Source organism: Calliphora vicina, chromosome 1 (genome assembly GCF_958450345.1).
Source record: "Calliphora vicina chromosome 1, idCalVici1.1, whole genome shotgun sequence".
NCBI lineage: Eukaryota > Metazoa > Arthropoda > Insecta > Diptera > Calliphoridae > Calliphora > Calliphora vicina.
The window spans coordinates 132360435-132386832 of NC_088780.1; the positions used below are offsets into that span (position 1 = coordinate 132360435).

Below are 26398 nucleotides of genomic sequence, written 5' to 3' on the forward strand. Positions count from 1 at the left end.
TGCAAAATTGTTTAAATCAAAATATCTAAATACGCTAATAACTTGGCCAATAAGCGTTTATTCAAGAAAAGCAGCTCGATCTGTGATCACTCATATTTCTGAAAAAAATTCGATTTTTTATATAAAAATTCAAAATATCTAAATTCGCTAATTGGCCAATAAGCGTTTAATCAAGAAAAGGAGCTCGATCTGTGATCACACATATTTCTGAACAAAAATTGATTTTTTATATAAAAATTCAAAATATCTAAATTCGCTAATTACTTGGTCAATAAGCGTTTACTCAAGAAAAAGAGCTGTATCTGTGATCATTTATATTGCTGACCAAAAATCGATTTTTTATATAAAAACTCAAAATATCTAAATTCGGTAATAACTTGGCCAACAAGCGTTTAATCATGAAAAGGAGCTCGATCTGTGATCACTCATATTTCTGAACAAAAATGGATTTTTTATATAAAAACTCAAAATACCTAAATTCGCTCATAATTCTAACCAAAAATGGATTTTTCATATAAAAACTCAAAATATCTAAATTCGCTAATAACTTCGGCAATAAGCCTTTAATCAAGAAAAGGAGCTGGATCTGTGATCACTTATATTTCTGACCAGAAATTAATTTTTTATATAAAAATTCAAAATATCTAAATTCGCTAATAACTTGGCCAATAAACATTTAAACAAGAAAAAGAGCTCGATCTATGATCACTTATATTTTTGACCAAAATTGATATTTTATATAAAAACTCAAAATATCTAAATTCGCTAATAACTTGGCCAATAAGCGTTCAATCAAGAAAAGGAGCTAGATCTGTGATCACTCATATTTCTGAACAAAAATTGTTTTTTTATATAAAAACTCAAAATATCTAAATTAGATAATAACTTGGCCAATAATCGTTTAATCAAGGAATGGAGCTCGATCTGTGATCACTCATATTTCTAAACAAAAATTGATTTTTTATATAAAAACTCAAAATATATAAATTTGCTAATAACTTGGCCAATAAATGTTTAATCAAGAAAAGGAGCACGATCTATGATCACTCACATTTCTGACCAAAAATCGATTTTTTATATAAAAACACAAAATATCTAAATTCGGTAATAACTTGGCCAACAATCGTTTAATCAAGAAAAGTAGCTCGATCTGTGATCACTCATATTTCTGAACAAAAATTGATTTTTTATATAAAAAATTTATAAAAAAAATCTAAATGCGCTAACGACTTGGCCAATAAGCGTTTAATCTAGAAAAGGAGCTGGATCTGTGATCACTCATATTTTTGAACAAAAATCGATTTTGTATATAAAAACTCAAAATATCAAATATTCGCTAATAACTTGGCCAATAAGCGATTAATCAAGAAAAGGAGCTCGATCTGTGATCACTAATTTTTTAGACCAAAATTCGATTACTTATATAAAAACTCAAGATATGTACATTGATTTACATGTATTCTGTTGTTGCAAGACTTAGGTTTTTGACAACAAACTTAGGTTCTTTGTGTCTCAGTAGGGCTTCTATGTATATTTTATTTCATGGCCTAAATGAATAAAAATTATCATTCAACAATACGTTTTTTTATTTCTTTTTAACTATTTTTACCCATTTCAAACCGTTTCTCACAAATTCAAAAATCGATTTTAAGAACATCGTCTGTCGGGTCAGCTAGTTTTGAGTGTAAATATTTTCCCCAAGAACAATCACTCAAAAGGGTTTAATACAAATTCGAATGCTATTTTTATGAGACCTGTTTCTCGCTGCTTGGTAATTCTTGGAAAAAGTTAAAAGTTACACTTTAAATAAAAAGTTACATTTACCAATTCTTCATAAATAAATATGTTTTATAAAATATAAAAATATATAAATTTTGCGATCAAGAATAACGTAATTCTACCCAGTTTTTTAAATGTTTTGTGTCCATAATTTCAACAAATATATATCTAGGTGTAAAAATAACCAAATACTGCTAGATATGTACTTACTGAAGTTACATACATACATTAGTTGGAGAAATATTCTCTGCACAGCATTTTCTATATTGAAAATTTTGTCTCTGTATTCGTCAGCCTAGGGACTCATGGTCGAGGAATTTATTTTAAATTGATTGAGCTAAAACTCCAAAAAAAATTTTAGCAACTGTAAAAAGTAATCTTTTACTTTTTGGCATAAACCAACGACCCTACTAGTGCTCCTACCCTGGAGAATTTTGACGGAAACCTTTATTAGAAAGTCTCGAGGAATCTTTTTCTGTAAATTTCGGGAATTTCTAATAAGTTTTTTAAAGTTACAATATATAGATTTTCACATGGCTGGCATATTTAAAGCATATGGTTTTTTCCCTCCAATGTTTCTTATCGACCAAAGTTTGAACGAATTAATTCTTAATTCCATTTTCGAAATCAAAAAGTATATAATTACAGAGTACTTAGTACTAATTTGTGCATAATTTCATCAGGATTGCCGCATAATATTTATGACTTTGCAAACAGTAATCCGGGAGGCCATTTGTATTAGAGCTAGGTGATAAATATTTCGATGTGTTACAAACGTAATGACAAAATCAATATACCCCCTATTTTTTTTGATGGTACGTATAATTAATGGAGTTTGTTTTTTCCTCTAAGTAGGATTTCAGTACATATTAAAAAAAGTGCTAGATTTTAAAATTCTACTCTTGCGACCGATACCCTAATGCCCAAAAGGGTTAATTATACTCACTACATATAAGGACACACACATTTATCATCCATTTGCCCACCTTCGACTTAATTCGCTGGTGTTAGATGAATGTCTTGTTATTTCGTTAACAGCCATTATAAAATGTTAGTGCCAGTGCTTTTTTTTGCTTTCTTTAGCTTATCTATCCGTTGTACCCTCAGCCAATCATTTATTGATAGTATTAATGCATTTATCGAGCCCTTAGCGCCAAATTATCGTAAGCGACAAAACACAAATTTTACAGGAAAAGGTTTTTTTGATTATTTTGAAATTTATACATAGAATCATGATACAACAATAACCAGGTAGAATCAGTAGGGAGAGTTAAAAATTGTATGCCTTGTTATGTCAAATATGAGAAAATGAGAAAAAAATATATGAATAAAAATAAAGAATATTTAAAAATTGTTTACATTTTAAAAACCTTTTATCCTTTTGTTCAAATGAACATTTACACACAGCACATTTCACACGAATATTTCTTTAATAGTTAATTTGTTTTCTTCCCAAAAAATACTTAATAAACTTTTTTAATTTTTGATGTTTTATTTTTATTTTTTATTTCAAGGCATTACAAATTGAGAACTTACTTTTCTACTGATTCTACCTTGTGATAGTTATATTATGCATAGAATTAAAAATGTTATGATGCGATATAATATATTTGCTTATTTCTCAAAAATATTTATAACTTTTGACAATTAAAAATTCATGGAATACTTTATTGAAAAATATGACAAAAAATGCTTTTTATTGAATTTTTGCATAGATACAAATTTTTCGAATTGAAATTAAATTTTTATTTATGAATAGTTTTTAGTGAAATTTCACAGATATGTAGATTTTTCTATTTAAAATGGAAAAATAAAAACGAATTTTGAAATTTATTATCAAGAATCCCGCAATTCCCAAAAAGTGTTGAAAAAAATCCAAAAATGGGAATTTTTAGTTTTTTGGCTGTAATATCCATACCAGGTCGGGGTTATCGGAACCCTTTACAAAATAATTAGAAACATATTAGGCCACCTAAAATTGGTTACTATATTTTGATATCGAATATGCGATTTTAGAATTGTTTCCCTAAAATATAATTTTATATATTTTTATATTTTTATTTTTTTTTTTAATTTAAAATATTTTACGAAACCTTAGCTTTCAGAAAGTATATATTCCTTATACATCCTTTTTAGAAAGAAAAAAGTACCTTTTTCCAAGAAAATTTGCGAAAAATCGTCTTTTTAATTTTTTTTAAATTCGAATGCTTATAACTTTAGACTTAATCATTATTTTTAAACAATTATTTTTCTATTTGACACATAAATGCGTTGTTACTGCAACAAACGAAAATTGGAGAAAATCGAAATGTGTCGCTTACGATAAAATTTGTTTTCTATAAAATATAAACATTGACTTACGATAAAATCTTACCCGCTAAAATTTTTAAGTTATTAACAATTTTGATATTCTGAGAACGCTAAAACATCAGTCGGTCCATAAAATTTTTATTTTTGCAATAAAAAAAAAATTAGAAAATGTCGCTTACGATAATTTGGCGCTAAGGGCTCGATATGTAATTAAGTTTTTATTTGTATGTCATTGTTGTTTGTTGCTGTTTTTATTATAATTTTACTGTTGTTGGTATCCGTTCGTATATTTTGGCATCCACAAAATTGCTCATGTAAATTCAAACTAATGGAGAGACTACATATATAAATACCAACCAACCAACCAACCGACATACATGCTCAAAGATGAATAAGAAATTGTGTTATTTTGAAAGCACTTAATGAGTTTTCCATTATGTGACATAAAAGGATGGTATTATCAATGTGTGTCACGTCCTTTAAGGACATACACACACACATACATCTCTATAAACAGTCCAGTGGTCAGGGGTATTTGTTATTGTGATTGATTTGATTCGTTTTCGCTTAAAGGTGCAAATTGTATTTAACTTGCTTGCTTTTAGGATGTTTAAAGGAATTATTATAATGTAGCTTTGCTTTATGGGGAATATTATTAGGCGGATGAGTTATTTAATATATAAATAATAATCTTTTAATGATTTTAGTAACTCTAAATGAACTATCGTTTAATCTGACAATGATATTAAGGTTTATAATAACCAAAATGGGGATTTGCAAAATTTCAAACATAAACAATATATGTGTCATACATTTTTGAATGTATTTATTTCATTTATCCACAGATGTTAATACATACATATATAAAACATAAGCATTTTCGATGGCCCATTATAACTTGAAAATTGTTAAAATTTATATTTTTATTCCTAATTTAGTGTTTATTATAATAATCAAATTCCGCATATTTTCAGCTAAACTACGTACAGTATTTAGAAATTGATTCGATTTAAATGCTTTTACATTTGTAGTGCTCCAGATATTCGAAATTAACTATTTACTTTGTATGGAAGGTACTACGCCCACTAATCCAATCCCTACTATTTTTAGCCAAAGTATGTGTTATTATATACAGTTCTCAAGATATTTAGAAATAACTATTCACTTTGAATGGATCCATCCCATTATTTAAAAAATTTACTCGTATAATGTTGACTGACTGTCACAGTTACTGTTATGCGGATATTCGAAAATAATTATTTCAGCCAAGATGCGCACAGTGGTACTGAAGTAAATTCTGCAAAGTTTTTGCGTCTTTCACAGTTATAGATCACCAGATATTCCATAATAACAATTTTATTTATATTGGAAGTGCCACGCCCAATTGCAATTTCAAAATAAAAAGCTGCCTTCTAGATATATAGTAACATACAGTGGAAATTTCAAGAGCTTCGATACATTCATTTTTATATATTTATATTTGGGTAAATGGGTAAATGAAACACAAAAATTGTTTTTATATGGATTTAATTTGTTTAAATTTTCATGATAATTTTGCTACTTTCACTCATAGGCATCATAAGCTAATAAATATACACTGAATATATGTAGAGAACAAGCTTAGAAGCAGAAATATAATTTTTCCCATAATTTTAGCCATGTGAAATGTGAAAAAAGTACTATAATATGTAGTAATTAATTTAAGTAAATTTCAATAAACTCTAATATCCAAGTAAATTATGTTTATGCTCATCTCTGAAGCAATTACTGCCTTCAAATAAATATTTTTACATGAAAACAATAATGTTTAATTAAAAGGAAAAATGTTGAAACTCAATTAATCTACGAATATTTAAGGTTAAGTAAATACGATTTTATTGGACCAAAATAACATACACACTCAGCCATAACCTCATGATGCTGACAAGTGAAACATTATTATTTCCCCCTCAAAGACATTTACTAAATACCCATACTTACATGAATATTGAGAAACCATGGCCAAACAGTTCGAATAAATACACACTCATTTCCAACTACACGTGTAAATAGTCCATCTACTTAATAGGACTAATGCTACTATAATGCTGCTGTTGCACATACCAACAGACACAGACATTTTGAGTTGATGTCAAGAAAAATAAATGATTCTGTTTTTCTTCTGGCCTACCACCTGTAGTGGCAAAATAGCCAACCAACCACCATCAAACTTTGCCACAACTTGTATGACATGGTATGTATCAACAATAAATATGGGAGACTTTATAAGAAATACATTTAAACATGCCACAAATGTTTATTTGTGAGTGTTTGTTTAAGAGAAAGCAAATATTTTAGGGCACAGCTTGTTGAAACCAAACTCTCAAATATGGCAAACATCTACAATATACAAATATATGTATTAAACATTTAAACTTCCATTTCTAAACGCTCCTTCCTGTAAAGACCTCAGTTGGATTTAACAACAATTAACTTGTATTAGGGTGGCCTTTATTTTGAAATTTTCCGATTCTCTAATACTCTAAAGGTCTAAAATTCCTCTTAATATAGAAATCAAATGCTGAAAATATTAGCAAAATATGATAACGTTTAGAGTTTACACATTTTATTTCAAGGTCAAGATAATAATATTTTCCAAAACTAGCTTTAAAAAATATCATTTTTTTTGTTCTTTATGACAAGGGCTACAACTTTGCCTCAGAGAGTAAATCAAAATTCCGAACAGTTTGCAAGATATGAGCCTTAGAAAATTATCACTTTTTTGCAAAAATGACACCGAGGCCCCAAATCTTTGGGGGTCCATAAAAAAAGTGCATGACTGGGAGACACGGTGGTGTCCGTATATATATTTTTTCGTGTTTTAATTTATTATGAAAAAAAAATTGTACGACAAAATAAAAATTATAAAATTTCTTTATGAATTAAACAAAAAAAATTAATTTATTAGTGAAAAAAATATTGTCAAAACATTTTTTGGTGAAAAATAAATCGGGTTTAAAAATATTTATTTTTTTTTGATTTAGGTCCGACTTTCTATGGCCTTATATTCGCAAAAGTGTTTGAAAAATCTATCATTAGATATTGATGTATGGATCATGTATGTAAGTTATTTGATGAATACGGTAAGTTGATTTCAACATACTAAATGAGGAGCAAAAATGGGGACCGATTTGAAATTGACGAATTTCGATGAAATTTAGTTTTTGGTCTTAAATTTTTTAAAATTATTTCTTAAAAAAAACATTTCTTGGCCTTTTTTCGAGTATTTAATTACAGATTGCTTCTATGGATTGTTTCTAGAACATTTTAAACCTTTTTATATCTGGGTGTATAATTTGTCCAAAGTCAGACACTAAAATATATTTAAATTATCAAATAGATGAAAGATGGTTTGCAAATATCCATTTTTGCATCCAAACTATTTTAAATATAAAAATAATATATTTTTATATCCTCCAGCCGTTTGTAACACATCGAAGTATTTTTATGCAACTTACAAGTGTTTTGTAAGATCAAACAACATAAAATAAAACTAATAATTTTGTTTTGAATCATCCTAAGTAAAATAAGTTTTTGAAATAAATAAAAACTTTAATGTATTTAATTTATTATTGAATAAAATAGTTTCAATAATTAGTTTGGATGTTTATGTCGTAGATAAATATTAATTTTAAAAATAGTGTTTTTGACTTCTGGAATAATTTTTCTGAAAAAATCCAGTCCAGGCATAGAAATTCTTAATAATATTTTTGAGCTTAACTTCTCCAAAATTCATAAGATGTTGCCACAAAAAATCGTTAAATCGTTATGAAAGCCGAATTATGAAGCCTCTAGATCTGTTTAGTTTTTAAATTATTAGCAATTATGTCAACTCTCTTTTGTGAACTAATATATTTCTGGAATCACTAAAGTCACAGCTGCTCTAAGCACACAGTTTCATGTTGAAATGAACCCATATTACTAACTAATTTTCCAACATGTCTCCAATTTGTTCGATATAAACAAATACCACCCTATACTCTCCGTCACAGGACAAATAAATATACCTAGATTAAACTTTGTAAATCGATATTTATACCATGACAAACAATATAAGGTACACTCAGTAGAAAATAAATTCTCAATTATACAATTCATGTAACGTCAAACAAAAGAAAATATGAAAAAAATCAAAATCAAATTTGGACGTTATAGGACTAAATATTGAAAACACTCCCTAGTGATTCTACCTTCTACAATTATTGTATCATGATTTATACTAAAAATACTATTTATTAAACGACATCGGATTTCAATAGCAGAATTTTAGCTATAAATTTTAAATAAACCTTCTTTGTGAAATTTTCTAAAACTGTTTAGACAACTCTCGTGCGACACAACATGGTTGTGGCCATTTAAAAACATTCATTACAACCATAGTGGGAAGGGTATAATTCGTTTGTGCAGATGTTTGTAACGCCCAAAAATATTAGTCTAACACCCACCTTAAAATATACTGATTGATACTTAGAATCATTTTCTGAGTCGATTAAACGATGTCCGTCCGTCCATCTGGTCGGCTGGCTGGCTGGCTGTCCATGTAAACCTTGTGCGCAGAGTACAGGTCGCAATTTTGAAGATCGATGAAATTAGGTACATATTATTTTTTCGGCTCAAGGACCAAGCCTATTGAAACTGGCTGAAATCGGTCCATTTGTTCACCTAGCCTCCATACAAATGCCCTCACTAAATTGGACTTAATCGGTCATAAATGTTTAATTTATATATGTATCTCCACAAATTCCGCTCCAAATAAGTTTTATATACACAAAATTCATGTCACCAAATTTTGTTACGATCAGTCCATAATTAGTCATAGCTCCCATATAGAAAATCACTTTAACGTGCATATTTAACTTTCATATAGACATAAATCACACGACCTAATTTCATGGTGATCGGTCCATAATTGGTCATAGCCCCCATATAAGGCCCACTTCCGAAAATCACTCAAAAATGTAAATTATTGAAATTTTAAAAGAAAAATGTTTTTGCTCTTTTACTTAGTGTAGGGTATTATATGACGGGCTTGACCGATCATACTTTCTTACTTGTTTTCTCATATGTATATTTGCAGTAGCTGGAATTTAATAATTTACATGATGTAAATTTCCTAGAGATAAAACATAAGAATTGATGTGTTTGCATTAACAGATTTACTTACGACTAAATATTCTTTTTGTACAAAAATCAACACAAGTAAGCAAATTATTATGAAAAGTTGCGACACACTTGTTATAAATTAAACCCATTATTGGGACAACAAAATCTAAAGCTTCTTAGGAAAAAATGTTGCCACAACTAAGAGTTATAAGCTGCTTTATAACGATGTATGTAGCAATTAAAGCTCAGCATCGTTTGATATGCTATGCTCATGTTGTACATACTATTTATATCATTTTATATCACAGGTTTTTATACTCTCAGCGTACAGCATTTCTATCTTAAATTTTTTCATGATAAATAGGGGTATAAGAAAACATTCTAGCAAAATTAATAAGTAAATGAAATGGTTTTCATTTAAGTATATACTACAATGGGCTCCAAAAATATTATTATGCTTCATCTTTAAAATTAAACCAAATAATTTCATAAATTATTCCGATTGTAGCACATCACACACAAAGTATACATCGTTAGCTTAGAGCTCAGTCCACTTTTTATGAAAATTGAGATTTTACTACAAAATGCAAGAATAAATAATAATACTCTGTTTGTGTAAACAAAGTTTATAATTATTTCGTTTCTTCTAAACTGTAATATTTAATCATTATAAATCATACCAAAGAAGTAAGCATTAACAGATTTCAAAAATATTGTTCTTTGTGTCTCCTGTTAAATTTGTGAAAATGAAATTAGCACTTTTGCACACCACAGTGGGGCAGGATCAACATTTTTTGGAAATAAATCTAACTTTTCTAAACGGCTGGACCGATGGGGATAACATTTGACGTAAGCGTAGCCAAGGAGTATTCGAGCTTAAGTTATTAAAATGGGCCTACAAATGATCCAGGGGCGGCGCTATGGGGCTCAAAGTAGGGTACTTTTACCAAATAGGACATGTTTTTTATACCAAAACATTCTCCGTAAAGATACCTTACAGAAAAAAATAAAATTGTTATATGTTCTGAAAGAAAGTTTATTTTTAATAAAAAAAAGTTTTAAGTCACCTTTTCGCCCAAAAAACAGCAAAAATCTAATATTGTTTGAATATATAGATTGAAAATCGTGTATTTTTCTATCCATAATTGATATTGCTCTGAAATCTTTTCTATGTTATTCATAATTCATAATCTAACAAATAAATTCGAGTCCATTCGGTACAAAAGTACGACCTATATTTTTAAAAAAGCGGATCAAGGTATTGCAAAATTTAAAAATTTCAATTTTAAAATGCCAATAACTTGGAAATTTACATTGAGCCCCCATAGCTCCGCCCCTGGATAATTTGTAGGGCCCATTTTAATAACTTAGGCTCGAATACTCCTTGGCTACGCTTACGTCAAATGTTATCCCCATCGGTCCAGCAATTTAGAAAAGACAGATTTATTTCCAAAAAATTTTGATTCTGCAACACTGTGGATCATTTGTAGGGCCCATATTAATAACTTAGACTCGAATACTACGTGAAACTTTATGCCGATCTGATCAGCCGTTTAGAAATGCCAGATTTATTTCCAAAAAATGTTGATTCTGCCCCACTGTGCACACTAAGCTAACGATATGACAACTAACTGGGATCAGGTACCAATTTCATTATTTTTTCATTAAAAAAACGTAATATTTGTTTTGAAAATTGATTTTTCAGACGAAACAATCAGCCCAATTATGAATAGAAATTCCCCGGGAGTTTTTCCCCCTTTCTCATTTTTCCTATTCAAATTCAATGGGAAAAAACTACCGGGGAACAAACTCCCGCGAAAGTTTTTATTCATAATTGGGCTGAATATTCAATTATGTCGATCCAGATTGTCCTAGAGACGGCTGGTAAGATTCAAAATAAATAAAGCAGCCAAAAGCAGGGAAATTGTGTACCATACGAATTGAGACATTGAAAGACGATTTTGCATGTGCAAAATGATGTGTGAAAGCTATAAAAGAAAATAATTTTTGCACCGAATCATAATTTGCGATGACAACTGGATCCACTACGATTACCCGAAGTGTAAGAGATCGAATGTGAATCAGCCGAATCGACACCAAAGCCAAATATCCATGGCGATAAAGTAATTCTCTGTATTTGTTGGGTCATATAAATTATAAGCTGCAGAAATCTGACCAGACCATCACAGGAAACCTATACCGAATGCAACCGATTCGTTTGAAGCGAGCATTGGCCGAAAAATGGCCGGATGAAACCGTATTATTCTACTATTTGTTTCGATCGATGCAGAACGCTCTCTATGGGATAAGCTTTACTTTGGTACAGAGTATCTTGATTCGTTCTTGGCGTTAAAAGATGAGCAGTTCTTTTGGTTCGGAATCCATATGCCGCCAGAAAGATGGGAAAAGGTCATAGCTAACAATGGCCAATACTTCGAATAAATTTATACTATTGTACAAATCTTCCAAAATAAAAGCAAAAAATTAAAAAAAAAAAATCCCGCATTTTCAAATACACCCAATATATACCGACCTTATAATTTTGACGCACTCCCAAATACCCATTTTTGATATTTTGGTTTATAAATAGAACTAACACTAATCAAATGAGAGCAAAGAATTCTTATCTGAACATTTGAGCAACAAGTATTTTATCCAATTGTATTATTGATTGATTAGCTTTTTTGGATAAACAGAACAAAAACTAAGTGACCTTATATTTTTGAAACTCACCATACATATTAAAATTTAAAAAAAAATTCAAATCTTTGCTTAAATCATATAATTGCGATTCATTAAATCATACCCTTTTTACGAAAAAACACTTTTAATAAATTACGAATTTTCTTTTTGAGTTATCGAACAAAAATTGTTCTTAAAAATAATTTATTTGAATTTTTCATTCGTACATGTATGCGAGTACAAATTTGTGACTTAATTAAATTAACATTTTCTGTATTGCTTAAAAACAAGGAAAATTTTTAAATGCATTTAAAAATCACAACAACTAAATTATTACAAAAAAAAAACATAAAGTTTCGAGAAGTGGATTTTTTCAATTTAACAAATAATAAATAATTAAAAATGAGTAAATATAATAGAATGGGGAAGACAAGAGAAAACAAAATGAAAAATAAAATAATTTAATTTAATTAAAATCAAGCGTAAAGCCAGCTAAATTTGTTTGCGACAAGGAGATACATAAAAAAATTTTGATAAAAAATTTAGTTAGTTTCAAATGAAACTACAAATTATACTTAATATTATACATACATATGTATGTAGTTAAATTTGTTAATTTTAAGACAATGGTAAGTTTTTTTTCTAAAGCTACAAATTCTGCTGGGCTTCTTACATTTGCAAAAAGTACTTAATGCGAAACTTCTGTCTATAGTATAGACAGACTATAGACTCTATATGTTTCTTAATTTCTGTGCATTTAAGTACACTTAAAAAACAAATATTAACGAAAAAACTCTTTTACTTAAACAAACAGAAACTAAATAGAAAACTTTAATTATAAATATTAGTAGTGAACACACATTTGCATCTGATTTAAATCAATGTGTAATTTTAACTTTTCTACTTTTCTTCTCCAACCTTAGGTTGCTAAGTATTTATTTGGTTTAAACTCTAACTTTATTTTCTCTTAATTATAATAATCGGCCACATAGTTAATAAAATTATCTCGTACATTATCAGCACATGGGTTTAGACCCCAGAAGGCACCATAGCAGCCGTTTTGTTCAAAGCAGGAATAACGAATTTCCGAGTCACGATTTGAGCAACAATTCACTATGGCCCATACACACTGTGAGATGCCGGTTTCCGTAGCAGCTTGTGGTCTGTCGGTGGTCGCTCTAAGAACGTTACTTTGCTGTTGTGTTTGTTGACCTTGATCTAAGATGTTTAAAAAAATGGAATGAATTAATTACTTTTAAATAGATTAAAAACAAATATTAACTTACTCATGAAACTGAAATCAAAATTTTCAGGTCTGGGATCACGAAATATTGATTCTGGTTGTGGTCTGCTTGTGGCAACTGGGCGGCGGTTGAAAATTGGTGCTGTAGTGGTGGAGGCAGGGCGTTGAGGATCTATCAAGAAAATATAAATTTTGTTTATAATAATAAATAGATAATGTTTAAAATTAGCAAGAAAGTTCAATTTCCACTATTGGTTGAAACTTTTTTATAGCTTTAATTGCTATGTTAATCGGGTTTATGAAAAAAATATCTAAGAAAATATTCACAATGAATGATTTCCCCGCAAACCCTAAATTCTGTACTTTTTAAATACCGTGCATTACGTATAAGATAAGTTATTTAACATGTAAAAGTATGTATGCCATGACTGATAAATTTACTTACTCATAAAACTGAAATCGAAATTCTCTGGTCTAGGATCACGGAATATAGACTCAGCAGGCCTTCTAGTGGTACGAGGTGTAGCTGTAATTTAATTAAAGAAACCTGTTATTTAGTATTTAAAATTCATTAGACATTTTCAATAAAACCTACTTCTTCCACTAGAAAAGATAACACGATCATTTTCATCAGCTGCCACACGATTATCAAACGAAATGGGTACGTTGCCACTGTTAGATGGTTTTGGACCAGGAACGGGAATATCTAAACCATTATGCTTTTTACCAGGCACAGAGTGTCTAAAACAAATAATTATTTTTTAAACAAATTAAATTAATTTCTATTAAATTGAACCCCTTTATCGTTCAACTTACTTTACATAAATATATTGCACCTGACTGGGCACTTCTCCCGATATCTTGGGTAAATGTCTAAAATAAGGATTACGTTTGCGTACAATATGCTCTCCATTGGCACTACGTCTGACGCGACGATGGAATTTCTTGGGTCTCTTGTTTAGTTCTTCTTTGGCAGCGTTTTCTTCCGTTTCTGATACCTTGACTTCGTTTAAGTCATCGATGAGAGGTACCAGTTTCATATGCGATTTTCTATGTTTGTGCATATCTTCGGGAACTATAATTGGCTTCTCGGGTATAATATCGAATAAGATTTTCTCAGGTTTATCCTCAATCACAACACCGGTGAGATTTTGTCTACTATGACGTCTTCGATGGCCAATATCTTTATAACGACGTTTGTGTTTTTCCGTTTTTGATTCATTTTTGGGAGGAACTGTGTAGAAATTAAGATAAACATTTAGGAAATTAGTTTATCTTAGAAATTATTTAAATGAATTTAAAGTTTTTAAAAGTCTTGGTGTCTGCATTTTTTTGTAGAGGAAAAATTAAATCAAAATATTCGCTATAGACCCAGCTCGAGAAAATCGGCCCACAAATGGCTGAGATATAAGAAAAAAACCATTTCCCCAGCTCTAACCAAAGGACAAAATTATACGTTTTCAAAAAATTTCGCTCTCTCTCATATTTGTTTCAAGGGGCCAATATGCAATTTGGCAACATATGAAATAGGCTTGAAAGTTGCATCCAATCGTATCATAAAACTTTAAGATTTTTTCATAAAAATTAAATTTTCGAATGGAAAATATTAAAATGCTAAACATTATATTGATAATGTTATTGTTAGCAACAAAACTACTTTACGTCAGCTTCATTTCACTTACCATAATCTTCATTGACAAAATCTTCTTTATAAATTATAATCGGATGATCTTCTTGTGCCACTCCATCCACCACCTTGACGCGATGTATCTGTAAGTGCATAAAAAATAAAGATAAAATTTTAAGAAATTGTCATGTTTCCTTTTCTCACTTAATTTCTGTTATAATTTCCTGTGAAAATACAAGTTCTTTTGCTCTTTTAACTCTTCGGTTGATAATTATCTTACCTCTAAATTATCGACATCTCTAAATTCTTCGCCAACATTAAAACCGCGTGGTAAATCTTCATCTTGACTGGGTCGAGCAGCTGTCTGTTGGGCTATGCCCACTAACACTATGAGTAGAAATAGTAAACTTCCGTTAAATGAAAAGCATTTCCTGCTTGGCCGGAAATAACCAACAACTGAGCTCCAATTTTGTTGAATGTACATGATTAATGTATGTTTGTGTGTGTGGAAATAGATGTTATTATTGTTGGTTGTATAAGAAGTATTTTTTTAAACTTTTTGCTGCTTTAAGAAATTTGGTCTTAAATGTTTGCTTCAAACGTATTAACTTTTAGCAAATTGTGGGTTAAACTTTGCTTCTATTTTTGCGTTTGTTTTTTTTTATTCGTTGCTGTAGGTTTTTGTTATTGTTGCCCCTTTGTTTTCTTAACAACTTCAAGAACTTTCCAAAATGTTATTTTGCCTTTTTTTATCAAAACTTTTCAACAACACGTTTTAAAAACTGTTTAGACTGGCGAGTAACTAAAAAACCTGAAATTGAAAAGAGAAAATTTTACAAAAAAATTAAATAAATGGTTGAACAAATAATAATAAATTAAAGTGTGTTGGTATAGAAAAGGGGAATTAAATTAAAAAAAAAAAAAAAACTTAAGCCTTTTGGTAAGTCTTTAGGGAATTGTATTATAACCTATCATGTACTGTAGTATTAAATTAAGCAATATTTTTATACAATAAATAGTTCAAACTTTAATTTCCTGTAAAACTAATTTTAAATTTATTTATAAATGCAAATTCTTTTTACCCAGGGAAAAAATCTGCCACCCTAATAAGAAACAGTAAATAAAATTATTCACTTATTTACATCTTTCCAAACGTTTTCTCACTTTCTTCTTTAACTTCTGTTTCTTAATTGATTTAAAGTACAACCTTTTAAGATATTGTTTATTTTGACTTTCATTAAGATTCATTTATTGATTTCTTTTTGTTGTTTCTGTTTTTATTTAAATTAACTGCTACTTGGGCACTGTGGAAAATACAAATATTTTATTTAGCTTTTATTTATTTTCATTTCTTTATTTATGCCACAAAATTAATGTACATACTCGTTTACTTAATCAAGGGGATCTTTGAAACGTAAATATTTATTAACTTTTCGCAAAGGAAAATTTATTTATTTTAAGTTAATTTGTTTACAAATTGTTTTAAGAAAATGTTCCTTAAAAAGTTTGTGTTTGCCAACTAAATAGCAAAAACAAAAGTGGAGAAAAGTTATTTTCAATCACCCTTATTGTGATTAATGACTGTAAAGTAACTAAATATTTGAGGTTAATTGGTTTTGTTACACAAAATTTGTTTAAACTAATTAATCAATTGCTAAAAAGCAATTAAGTGACAGCGCTGTTGAAATGTCTAGGACAATTGAATTTTAATCCTGCAAACTGTAAGAGAACATTACTAAGTTGTGTTGAAAAATAAATGTAAAGTATTCAAGAGTTTAACCCTTTTAACGTTTACATTTCATTGCGCAAAATTAATATTGAAATATCTTTATTATAACACTACCATTGAGATAAAATTAATTAAATAATAACACTAGTTTACAAGGTTTTTGTTCATGATGGCTAACTTGGGGAAAAATATTGGAAAATTAGATACTTATTAAAAAGAACACTAAAATTTGAACAAAAAATTTAAATCGAACAGTGTTAATTCCAGTGTTTAAAAAGCTACGATAACTAACAAATTTTTAACTGTTGCTACAACTACTGCTTCAAAAAAGTGTATGTAGCGGTAGCAGTAGCATTTGTCTTTTTTCGTTTTCTTGTTTTTTTAAAACTACTGCTACCTTCAAAATATAAAACTCTTAACAGAGCAGTAGTAATAAAACAAGAATTGTAAATGGAGTAGTAGCATAAAAATACAAATCATTGCTACTGCTCTATATCGAGTTTTAATTTTTAAGGTAGCAGTAAAGTAGCAGTTGATGCAGCAGTTAAGGTAGCAATAAAAGTAGTCAAAAAAGAAAATCTTCAGTCATAACACCAAAATTGACAGAATTAAACACTGTGTGTTGTTTTTGTTTTGAGAGAGTTTGAAAGACTACTTCAACTGCTACTTAACTGCTACTTCTTCTACTACCTCAACTGCTACTTCTATTACTACTAAATTTTAAAAGTAGCAGAATTAATAAAAAACTAATGACTGCTACATCAAAACTTTTTCTTTTTTAAGGTAGCAATAGAAAATAAATTACTCTGCTACTTTTAAATTTTTCTTTTATTAGTACTACTACAACTACTGCTACCAAAATGTGAAGGTAGCAGTAGTAGTAGTAATTATTGACTCCGAGTTTTTATTAATTTTTTAACTAGACTACTTGTGTTTTTTCGTTGCTACTGCTACTTGTAGTCTAGTTTTTTAAACACTGGTTAATTCCATAGTCTCCAAGCATATGCTGGTCCAAAAACCATGATAATTCCGTTCACTTGCAGCCCACTGGGATCAATCGGAAGAAAATAAATCTGTATCTTCTAAACTACTGGTCCGCTTGAAAAATGATGTACAAACAAATCGTACAGGAGGACATAAGCTTTCAGAAATTAAATTTCTGAGCATTCTATTAGAAAATAAGGTAAGACTCAGGATGCCTAAATTGACCACCATTAGTTTGCAAAGTTTTGTAGAGCTCCTAACTTTTTTTTCGTAGTTGAAAATTTCATTGAGTTTTGTTAATTTTTTTGTTAAGTTAATTTTTGGTATAACAAAAAAAAATTAAAATCAGATTCAGAAATATTCCACTTTAAAACTCCGTCCTTCAAAAATATTGCACTTTTAAAGCGAATGCAAGTTCGTCCAACAAAAGTACAATTTTTGCACATTTGAAAAAACAAAAAAAAAAAACAATATCAATCTCTTCTTACTTTCCCACTATACTGCATTTGGTGTATAACACCAAAACGCCACCGAAATAAAATAATGAAATAAAGGTTGTTGGCTTGACTAATGCGCCATCTCACCACCAGAGGCGCTGCAAACTGCACTAATAACAAACATAACGCGCAATTGCAGAGTTGTCAATTAAAAGCTTTTCTCCTCCTTTCGCCACCTTTTCTTCTACACTCTATCCCCTTTCCAAAGAAAGTAACACAAATATATATAGGCATATTAATTGCCTGAGTGTTACTTCCATTTTTAAAAAAAAAAAAAAATTTACAGAATAAAATCGCAATATTGTTTTAAGAAACTTTTAGGAAATTTAATAAGCTATCTAATGCATGTAATTATTATCAAATCCGTTAGAGGCTAATTACGAAAGCAAGATATTTTAATTTTTTGGAAAAAAGGCATTTTGCCTAAAAAACAAAAAAAAAAATTCATCAATATTTAAATATTAAACACCAAAATTCTTGGTTTTTAGAGCAGATTAGGAAAATCTATGTGCCTAAAGGAATTTCTATAAAAGTGTAAAAAATTAAAACGGTCTATTGAACAAGTACGGACAGATATTAAGTGGATTTTCGTTATAAAGAAAATAGGATAATAAAACAATCATGTTTATTTCACCAAGTTATTTATTTTACTTTAAAATATATTTATGTTTTAATATTAAAATTCAAGATTTTTGCCTTGACTTTATTTTGTGTTTAGCAAATATTTTACGTAATAGTTGTGCAAAATGATTTTATCTTATATCCAATAAACCCCAAACTAATACTTATAAACTTGTTTTCCAAAATCAAATACATTTTTTTTTCAAATTTCTTTATAAATTATAATAAACATATTTATTGGAACTAGGGTTTTTATCCCGGGAATTCCCGGTACAAATTTCCCGGGAATTTTGCCAATTTTTCACTACCCGATTCCCGGGATTTTTAGTCGGGAATCCCGGGAATTAAAAACTGACGAAAATACATAGAAAACAAGTTAGAACTCTATTTTTTTTTCATAAAAAAACAGTGAAAAGTTTTTTACAGTTTTCTTGCTTATATCTCGGCAATAATAGACCGCTTATTATTATTTATTTGGGGTTTTTAAAAAGTGAATTCATTATTTATAGAATTTATTTCTTATTGAATCATGCTAATTTCTTTAAATTTCTTGTACAAATCCATAACAAAATAGCTTCATAAATTTATAAATTGATTACATTTTTCTTCAATTCAAATCTAGTACAAAAAGGCTTAAGGGCCTCATTTTAAAAAACGAAACGACAAACGTTAAACAAATTTTGAGTGGAAAATATTCATTTTTATCAATTAATTTTGTAAATGATTTGATTTAACAAAAATTTAATCATTCAAAGTTTGAATTAATTTAAAAAAAAGCTTTAGAATGAATCTAAAAAATTAAATATTAGGAATGGATTTATGGAATGAAAGGCTGACATTCTTTAATTACGGATTAAGATTTTAGTGAATTAATCTCAAATTTTATTAATTAATTCAAAGCTTTGATATTTAATAATTATAACACGAAGTTTTTATAAGAAATTTGGCTATAATAGTCCTAATTTACAGTATCATTCTATATTTCGGGAATAGCCGGGTACCCGGGAATGTAGAAAAAAAATTTCCCGATTCCCGGGAATCAAAAAAGGTCGGGAAATTAAAAACCCTAATTGGAACAGATGATCTACCATTTAATGTTTAGAGGAACGTTAAAAAACGTGGACAAATTTTCAGTAGCATTTAATTCAATTGCATAAAAATGAAACTAAAATTTATTTTTTCAAAATTAAAATATATATATGTATGCTCCATTCAATGAACAAAAAGATGCATATATATTTTTTTTTTGTAAACTGGTGTAAATATTGCTTGCTCACATTATTTAAAATTATATTTAATGATGAACTTTCATAATATACATAAACGTAGTTATAATAAATAAAGTTATATAGAATTACACCCTAAGAAAGATATAGTCACCTAAAATACTAAATGCAGTAGCAAACATTTAATAAGTTTAGCATAAAAACAAATTTGTTATACGCATTTTTCATTAAACCAGAGAGATTTGTGTTTAATGATTTTAAATAGTTTGCTTTTTTCCCCTGTAAAAGTTTTCTGATAAGTTTTTCACTCAACGATATGTACAATTATATATGCGATTATACATTTAAATACATATTTGCGTGCAGAATATTATCTTTCATAAATTAATTAAATTATGCAACAACAAAAAAATAACATGAATTTAATTAAAATATGTTTAAAATAATGATAAACGTATGTATGAGCAATAAGTATTTACATTTCATTTATAACTCATACGTGCTGATGTACTAGACAATTAAAATATTTTAGTTGCATAACTCATATAATTCAATTTAAATACCTATTGTTAATAAAGTTATTAAATTAGTGAAATAAATTAAATGGAATATAAATGTAGCATTTTCCATTTAATTTTATGAAAGCAAACACAGTTTCCAATTTGTATTATGATTTCTAAACTTGTTTGTTTTATTCGAGCTTTTAACTTTAATATTAATTATTATTATTATAAGACAATTATGAATTTTCTGAGGAGGACCTTATATGGCGACTAGACACAAATGTTGTCCGATTTTCATCATACTTTACAGTATAATTTCGGATTGCTTAGAACTAATTTGTGCATAATTTTTATTTTATTTTATTTAGAAAAACTACAAAAAATCTGTTAAATTTGTTTCCATTATTAGTCCGAATTTCACATTCAAGAAAGTTTTATGATTTCAATTTTATTCCTATCTTTAATACATACTTTGGAAAATAAAGTTAAACATAGTACAAAAATTACATTTATAACCGTTTTACCCTTTAAAAGTACAATTATTTTTTGACAGCATTAATTTGCTTTATGATTTTTGATTAAAGCTGTCTTAATTTTGGAGAAATATATTTTTGTTGTTTTTATCCTTTTAGCGATCGAATTTCAACAAATCCCTTCTTAGTGTATGTGTTCATGGAAAGAGGTGCCTGTGCACCGAAGAAATTATTGACCGACTTGGGCCAATAGAAAAGTTTTTCCTAAATTTTGTCGAATTAGATTTGAAATTACGATATGTTTCAAGTACGGACGGACGGAGGTCGCTTAATCGACTCAGAAAGTGTTCCTGAGCAGGATATAATGCGTTTGTGCAGATGTTTGTAACGCCCAAAAATATTAATCTAAAGGTAGGATCACACGATTGCCGCAATGAACCAATTTAATACAATTTTTATTGTGCTGAATTGGGGCCCAATAAAGAAATTGTCCCAATCAAATTCTCTGCAGTCACATGATTGCTTCATTTTATATAAATTTGATTGTCGTAAATTGGCGCAATGCGATTTAGTGGCAATAATTGTCGCATTTCAGTCACACGATTGTTCTAGTTTACGGCAACTCAGAGAAACAGCTGTTGTGCTAGATTTTAAATTTTGTTTTGTTTACATAAATGTAAAAACAATCTATTTTTGAAAAAAATATTTGTTAAATAAAAAAAGAAAATTGCGTCGGCCTTAATTATCATATAAAAAAATTAATAAAGAAATGTTAAAAGATGTATGTGGGTCAGAGAGTGGCTGACAAAAACAATATTTCATTTACAAAAGTTAATATTGGCGCTAATTGTCTTCTTTGATTGCCGCACTAGAACACAATAAATATTGGTGTATTTTTAACTTTTTTATTGGTGCATGTTGCCTATCAAGCATTCACATGATTGCCGTACCAGGGTTGCATTTGATTGGGCCAAATAAGCACAATATTGTTGTGGTTTGACATATGAGCCAATAAGTTGTGAAATCACACGATTGACGTATAAAATAGACCAATAATTGGTGCATTGCGGCAATCGTGTGATCCTACCTTAACACCCACCTTAAAGTATACCGATCGAAAAAATCGGATCGAATTGTAATCACTTTCTGAGTACGATGTCGATCCGTCTGTCCATGTAAACCTTGTGCGCAAAGTACAGGTCGCAATTTTGGAGATATTTCGATAAAATCTGGCACATACAATTATTTCGGCCTAAGGACGAAGCCTATTGAAACTGGCTGAAATCAGGCCATTATTTCACCTAGCCCCCATACAAATGTCCTCCCGAAATTGAACTTTATCGTTCATAAATGTTTAATTTATATAGGTATCTACACATATTTCGCTCCAAATAAGTTTTATATATACAAAATTCATGTCACCAAGTTTTGTTACGATGGGCCCAAATTCGTCATAGCTCCCATATAGACCCGCTTCCGAAAATCACTTTAGCGTGCATAAATCTCTTAAAAATGTTGGTAAACACACAAAATTCAACATAAATAACTTTCATATAGACATAAATCACATGGCCTAATTTCATGGTGATCGGTCCATAATTGGTCCACTTCCGAAAATCACTCAAAAGTATAAATTATTGAAATTTTAAAAGAAAAATGTTTTTGCTCTTTTACTTAGTGTAGGGTATTATATGATTTGAAAGCTTATACAAAAATCGTGTTTAAGATATTGTAATAGTTTTAGAAATTTAAATAGATTGTTTTTAATGAATAAAAGTAATAATAATTTTGAAATCATAAATATTGGAATAATTTCTATGCAACTGAATAAAATGCATTCTTTTTTAGTTAGAATATTGTTAAAAAATTTACAATTTTCGACTATTGCCTAAAGTAGGGTGCATGTCTATATCGATTTGAAAATTTCTTATTAGTAAATCTTTGAGAAATATTTAAAACAATTAGGATAAATTTTTTGTCAATATTTAGTAAATAACTAAAACTCATTTCAAAATTCGGATTTGATCAAAGTAAAAAACGAAAATTTTAAATTATATGCACCCCTATTGCGAATCAATTTTTCACATGAAATATGTTCTCTTTTCCCATTTTTCGTAAATTAACTTTGTTTACATGAAAAAATTTCCCAGGTTGTGAAATTTTTAGATGGAATTTTGTAAGCAATAAACAGCTGTTAGAACAAAATCAACTAGTGTGAATGCAAAGTTCATGGGAATGTCACGATAGCAATTTTTCCTTCGAGGAAAATGGATTATTTCATGGGAACATAAATTTAACATGTTATTGCCATCTTAAATATTTAAATTCAAATATATAATACATAATCAGCGACTTTAAAAACCTAAAATATTATATTTTTAACCAATACTTTGGAATTGCTGCCCATTGTGAAATTTTGAAAGTAGAATTCATATTGAAATACAATTTTAATTTGCTGTTTTTTCTTGCGAAACAGTCAAAAAATTATCTTGTATTATTACAATATTAAACAAAAAATTATAATTTAAGAAACAAGTGCTTTTAATCGCCAAAAAATTTTAAAAAACATTTCTTTATTTTTGAGTAAAAAATTTGGAAAAAAAATTTAAATTTAAAATTTAAATTGAAAGAATTTAAAATTCAAACAAATCTTTGTATTAATTTTTCTATGTTCCATTGTCTTATTTACGAAATGTTATTTGTCATCTAAGCTGTAAAAGTTTTACACTTTGGAAATAGTAAAATTATCAATACTGTTTTGTTCTCTGTGACATTCACAGGTTTTTTTATTATTGGAATCTGTATAAACAGTTAAGATTGAACAAACAAACACACAAATATGATGATGATAACTGTAATATTCGATTAACATTAAATTAAATTTCCTCTATTTAGGTATTCATTTTCATTTTAAACTATTTGTAAGGAGGATTGAAGAGAAATTTTTAACTGATTCCCTTTCAATTTTGATAGAATTTTAAGACTCATACCAACTTTGGATAACAGCAATTAAAACTTAATAACAAATGTCACACTTTAATTGAAGTTATAATAATTGAAGTAACTTTAAGTCACCGTTAACGTAGACTCGTAAAATTATAATTAAATTGACATTTTTCAAGGGTTGTCTAAGTAATTATTTAGTCAAACAAAATGTTTAGATTTAGCACAGCAATATTCATTAGAACTAATAAATCACAATTTGTTTGTTTGAGATGTTTAAAAAAAATCACTTTTACTGATTATTATTTAAAAAAAAAATTTCAATTAAAGGTTAGTAATTATAAATACATTTAAATTTAAAATAAACGTTTATTTACTTTTAATATTTTTTTTTTTTATCTTAAAAATATTCACTGTATTAACTTCACTGCTAACTGTTTGAATTTCAATTTACAATTGATGTCTTAAAGTTTATTTTAATGCTATTTAAGCAAAATTTTTCAATTGTTTAAAACATTACTTTTTGTTTGCTACTTCCACTTAATTTGTTTCTTATTTATTTATTTGCAATAGCATTTTCTAGTTGTAGGAGCAAATCAGCAAATAAATAATAAAAAAAAAATGTGCATACAGCCATTAGAATGTTCTAAGGAAACTGACGCATTTTCATAAATACAAAAAAAAATTGATTAAAATATTGAACAAATACAAGAACAATAATGTTCTTTATTTATTTATGTTTCATTTATATTGGTAAAAAAATAAGATAATGCAAACACAAAATTAGTATTAATTGTACAAAAAAAAGACACATCACTTTTTATCTGTTTATATTGAACAAGTAAGAAAGAGTACTGCGATGTTCATTTTATCCGTCAAGGAAAAAAACACACACTTAAATTTCATAAAAATTATTATGAAATGGGGAAAAATGTTTGAAAAATCGCAAGAAGCAATAAATATTCATTTTTCAAATTAATTTAACACTTGTGCACATAAATTCTAATATTTATTAAGTACTTTTTATCTTGTTCTTAAGATAAATAATATAATTGCACTGTGGTATAAAAGGTGAAAATAAATTCTAAATTGTACAAATGTCACGTACGATGGCATATGTATTATGATATAATGATTCATCATAAACATGATTGTCATAAACATATATTTATTTACCGCAATCATATATATGATTGCTACAATGAAATGAATGGTAACTTCAACATATTATGGTTATCACAATCATATAAATATTTACAGAGAACATAATACTGTTAAAAAACTATTAAAAATATTGAAATGGTTATGGTAAACATGTACAACTATATTTTGTCTCTGGGTGTAGTATCAATATTTGTAGATCTAATGGAAATTTCCTTTACATTTAAATACTATTCGAAGAATTTGTAAAAAATGTTAAAGTTATTTATTGATTTAAAAAGTTAATTTTAAACTCCATTACTAGTTATATTAATATTTTTAAGATCTCATAGAAAATTTAAAATTTATGTATTGATTAATTGATAGTTATGTCAATATTTTAGAAATTTCCTGTCATTTAATATTGAACATTGAAGTTGTAAAAAATGTTCACCCCTATCCCATGAAATAACCATTTTCCTCGAAAGGAAAATTGCAATCGTGATATTCCCATGAACTTTTCACTCACTATAGTTGTTTATTGTTAACAAAATTCCATTATTTTTTATTTATTTATTATTTTCATGATATAACAACATCAATTATAATAATATGTAGATATTTACAAAGAATTTAAGGAACAAAATTCCATGTAAAACTTTCCCATGTTAGGGAATTTTTTCAAGTGAACAAAGTTGATGAACGAAAAATAAGAAATGGGAACATATTTCATGTGAAATATTGATTCGCGATAGGGGCGTTTAATGTTATTTATTAATTTAAAATTATATCTTTTAGCTCCTTTAATAGTTATATCAATATTTTGCAGATCTCATAGAAATTTCTAGTCTTATAGCTTTAAATGTTGGACATATAATGAGTCGATTATGGATGGCAAACGAAATAAGGTAGCATCGTCACTTTCCAAAAAGGTATTACAGATTTTAACTGGCAGCTATCATCTTCTATTGCCAAATTAGCAAGCAGAAATTTATGGTTGCCCTCTGACAACACCACTGAAGTTCGATTGCCATCCATAATCGTCCTATAAGTTGTACCAAATTCACTGTGATTAAGTGAATACCAAATATAGTGAATTATTCCAAATATCAATATTATTTCTTCACAAACTTAGTAAGTTCTTAAGCTAACTTTACAGGTCTAAAGCTAGTAATCTCTGTTCAGCAATTGAGAGTTTAGACAGCTGAATTAGAAAAACTTCTTTAACATTTGGCATTCAGATAGTTCAGAACTAAATTTTGCTCATTAGTTCAGTACTTCTGTATTGAGAACATTTATATTAATTTAGAACGATGGTTCCAAATTCAAATCCAGCTGGACAAAAATTATTATATGTACATATTTGGGGTCTCTGAATCCAAAAATTTAATTTAAATACGTACAAACAATTTTTAAGCTAAAAATATAGTTTTTTACTTGATTAATATTAAAGGTTTTTCAAAACCTAGTTTGAAAAATATTGTTATCTATAGTGAAAT

At 28.3% G+C, this 26398-nt stretch overlaps 2 protein-coding genes across 2 annotated transcripts in view; one reads left to right on the top strand and one right to left on the bottom strand.

The window, feature by feature from the left end:
* Positions 1-26398, top strand: part of LOC135957484 (uncharacterized) — a 233071-nt gene that overhangs the window by 103290 nt on the left and 103383 nt on the right. The gene's annotated exons all lie outside the window — the stretch shown is intronic.
* hdly (hadley) lies at positions 12074-15380 on the bottom strand. The gene is made up of 7 exons (XM_065515849.1): positions 15064-15380; positions 14839-14926; positions 13973-14390; positions 13752-13897; positions 13602-13682; positions 13200-13328; positions 12074-13131 (listed from the first exon to the last, which is right to left on the bottom strand). The coding sequence occupies exons 1-7, from the start codon at positions 15265-15267 to the stop codon at positions 12881-12883; spliced, it is 1317 nt and encodes a 438-aa protein (XP_065371921.1). The 5' UTR covers positions 15268-15380; the 3' UTR covers positions 12074-12880.

Excerpts from the sequence above, each read along its gene's own strand:
- hdly (XM_065515849.1), bottom strand. The coding sequence starts at position 15,267 with ATGTACATTCAACAAAATTGGAGCTCAGTTGTTGGTTATTTCCGGCCA. Across the intron at positions 14,927-15,063 it reads GAGATGTCGATAATTTAGAG|ATACATCGCGTCAAGGTGGT; the intron begins GTAAGATAATTA and ends ATGCACTTACAG. Across the intron at positions 13,132-13,199 it reads TTTTGATTTCAGTTTCATGA|ATCAAGGTCAACAAACACAA; the intron begins GTAAGTTAATAT and ends TAAACATCTTAG.